Here is a 3,643-nt window from a genome sequence, read left to right as displayed (position 1 = left end):
TAGCACGGTACGCTGCAGTCTGTTGGCGAGCATCCCCATGTGTACAGCAAACTTGCACTTGGACGATAGAGAGCAGTCAGACCATGTACTTACAATATCTGTTTTCCTAAAGCCCGTCTTTTAGCATTTTAGATCTGTACAGAACCTCTCACAGTGTTGTGACTTCAGGTGTTCAGTAGGACAGGCTACACAGGGCTCTTTCATCCTCTGCTTCAACTGAGAGTCAGCAAACTCAGAGATGTTCAAATCCTAAACACGGGGCTCTGATCTGTAGAAAGGCTGTTCTGTAGGGTTGTTGTTTGGTTCTGCACCTAAATGAGACTCTACATTTTCCTGTCACCAAATCCATATCAAACCCACTCTGTGTCCATCCTTCCTTCCCTGCTCTGACTCAGGAACCTAAACTGCAGCCCGCTGGTTCCTTCTGGAGAACATCTTCAACACGAGGACGAGCAGAATAACTTCTCGTGACTCCTGTTCATTGTGGAGTGGAAACAACCTCCAGTATTCACGTTGATGGAGACGTCTCCTTCTGCAGCAGTGTGGCTCGTTTTGCTGGTTTTAATTATTACACACACTTGGTAGAACGTGTTCAGTGCTGTCTGGGGTCTTACATGGAATTTGTTAACTGCATAAAGAACAACTTCTGGCTTATTATTTAATTCAGAACATGTTGAACCTGGTAGTAAATCAGAAAACCCAACATTTAATTCAACAAACATTAAAAAAACAAAACACAAAACCCTCCCATACGCAGTCCAAGCTGTTGATGTATGCATCAGAAATAGCAGCCGGCCTCTGTAATCCACATTCAGGAGGAATCTTCTCAAACTGAAACCCATAAAGTGCAGCTTCAGCTCTGGGACCTTGTCTAGGTGTGACATTTACAGGAGCTGTGCCACTTCTGTTTACATTTTACAGGTAAGCAGGTATTGTTTATTGCTGACTCAACAGAAACTATCAGTCTTGTAAGCAGCTGAGACATTCTGTAAATGTTGAGGAAGCACAAAGAGAAGGAAAAGAGCAACATGACCTGCACGTCTCACAAAGACTTTTTCAGAATTTAAAACAGCAGAAATAGAGTCAAGCAATAATTCTACTCCCATACGGACACGTAGCCGATGTTATTATACTTGTTGTCTCGTTGGAAGACTGCTCCATGTGCTGGAGACCATATCTACCTGTTGAATGCATGCACACCTTTGCTGAGCATGTGCATTGTTGCCCTTGTACCCGGACTCTTGTGGACGTGGGAAGATATTGAAATGTCCACCATGTGGACCCTCGTGGACACTGACGTAGTGTATACAGCTAGTGCTAACGCTGAGTCATGGTTTCTGCAGCACTGGTGTGGACTTTAGAAGTGGACTACCGATGCGCACTCTGCTCTGTTCTACTTCAGCAGGTTTGCAGGGATGTTTCTGAAAGGCTGCCAGTAACCGTGGATTCACCAATCAGCTCCTCCAGGTTTCATCAATCAGGACTGAGCCTGGTCAAGGTTTGTTTTCAGGGCTACTTAGCAGGACCTGCCCTGGAGTAGGTGCTGTTTTCTCACACAAAATGGACCTGAAAGAGGTTTTACAGAAACGGTTCTAACAAAGGCTCAGATGCCCTAAACTGGGACACAGGTTCCTGCAGTAGAACATCGTCTTCTGTTCCAGAGCAGTTCCTCCTAGACCGTGTTCAGTATGTAGTGGGTAGATCTGACTTGTTGCTTCGCTGTCCTGAATCTAGTTCTGACAGAGAACTGCTGTTGTGTTGGTGTTGTTCTAGTACAACAGTTTCCCTGAGGTTTGCACCAAAGGGATCAATAAAGTTCTATTTTATTCTATTCTATTCTATTCTATTCCATTCTATTCTATTCTATTCTATTCCATTCTATTCTATTCTATTCTATTGGGCACGTCAGAACCCTGCCGGTCTGCTCGCTGATGCCAGGTGATGGACTGTGCAGTGCAGTGGTGGATCTGTGTTGTGTGAGGGGTACTTACGGGGTTTCCATGCTTTTTCTGCAGTGGGTGATGGACAGAGGAGGGTCTGGAAGATGGCAGAAAGACAGAAAAGAGCATCAAGATCAGTCCACATTCATTAAAACACACCGGTAGAGGAGAAGGTCAGCAGAAGGAGGCAAACGGACTGTTCTCATGTTCAGCAGTAATGTTATTTACACACAAGCCTCAGTGCTCATATTTACAGTGAAGAAGATGATGAGAAGCAACTCTGATCCAACACATTTACATAAAAGGTTTATAAAACTTAGATTCCCCAAAGATGACATTAGCGGTGCTGCTGCAAAGCCTGGGGCCGGATTTAAGACGGAGAGACAGCACAGCAGCAAAATACTGCCGTAAATATAATGAGTACAGCTGTGGCTGCTCTCTACCAGTCTGCACGCTGCTCACAGCTTTTATTCTCCAGCCAACCAAATGGTTTGACTGGGACACTGGAGCATGAAGCTACAGCTCCAGTACATGAGTCAGTGAGCACCAGTCGGGTGACCTGAGGTGTCACAGCTTCATGTTCCATGTGTTTGAGGGTAATTCAACAATAAAATGACTCAGCTACCATCAGAACAGAACATCTCCTCTGCTCTGTTTGCTTCAGGGTCCAACAGTCTGAGACCACAAGAGAAGTGTCACAGGTTCAGTGGGCTGGAGGTCAGGAGAGTCACAGCTTTGAGGTGTGTTTGGGCTCATTTTCATGAATCCTTCTCCTCAAAGACACAACCATAGGGTGGCGTGTTCTTCAGTCTCAGACCTGGTTCTGGCTCTGGTGTCCTTACAAACACCCTTTACTGTCACTGGGATTCATCAGTAAAGACTTCATGCCCTCATCACCTGGGACATGCTCTGAGATACGAGCAGACAGCCTTCCTTTGTCCTGGGTTTGAACCTCTGTGTGGAGTTTGCATGTTCTCCTTGTGCCTGTGGATTCTCACTGGATTCACTCTGTACTGGCGCTGTGGCTTCCTCCCACCATCCAAAGGTACGCTGAGGTTACTGGGTGCTTCTAATGGTGAGGGCTGTCTGTACTGGCCCTGTGATGGACTGGTGGGCTGAAGCCTTGTCAGCTGGGATGGGCTCCAGCNTGTGACCAGTATTGTTGTTGCCTGGTGGGAACATTTGGTCAGAAGCATGCAGACAGGTCAGGAGTCTGAGGAGTAGAACCACAGTGCAAGGGGGACGTATACAGTGTGCACGAAAAGGGGGACAATGGCTGGCACACTCACTGAGGACTGGAGGGCTGGGGCCTGTACCTGCCTGTGTCCAGCCCCTCCCAGTAGGGCTCAACGCTGGGAATGAGGCTAAGAGGACTCCTGTAGAGGTGGGAGATCAGACAGTGAGAAGTGGGGAGGAACCAGGAAGCCTGGCACTGAGAGCTACGTTTCAAAGAGGAACAGAAATGAGAGAAAAAGCTGGGTGCTGTTTAGTCGGTTGGGAATGAGAAGCATTAATGAGTCAGAGACGATCAGAGAGAAAAAAAGCATGAAGACAGTAAAGGCTTCACAGAGCAGCAAGAGGAAGCACTTTGAGATAGTTCTCCACGTAGGTGTATGGCCAAGATCTCACACTCTAACACCCTGATGCCAAATTAATTCCCCCTCGTCGTGTCCCGTTTATTTAGTGTTTCACGTCCTCACATC

At 46.9% G+C, this 3,643-nt stretch overlaps 1 protein-coding gene across 2 annotated transcripts in view; it reads right to left on the bottom strand.

Annotated features, from left to right (window-relative positions):
• The window catches only part of igsf9bb (immunoglobulin superfamily, member 9Bb), a 149,286-nt gene that overhangs the window by 15,698 nt on the left and 129,945 nt on the right, over positions 1 to 3,643 (bottom strand). For both annotated transcript variants that reach the window (XM_008282644.1, XM_008282643.1), the window contains exon 17: positions 1,992 to 2,037. In XM_008282644.1, the coding sequence (XP_008280866.1) occupies positions 1,992 to 2,037 (46 nt within the window). The remainder of the gene's footprint in view (positions 1 to 1,991; positions 2,038 to 3,643) is intronic.

This window comes from Stegastes partitus, unplaced genomic scaffold (genome assembly GCF_000690725.1).
Source record: "Stegastes partitus isolate 25-593 unplaced genomic scaffold, Stegastes_partitus-1.0.2 Scaffold280, whole genome shotgun sequence".
Classification (NCBI taxonomy): domain Eukaryota; kingdom Metazoa; phylum Chordata; class Actinopteri; family Pomacentridae; genus Stegastes; species Stegastes partitus.
This window is presented reverse-complemented; position numbering and strand designations above follow the sequence as displayed.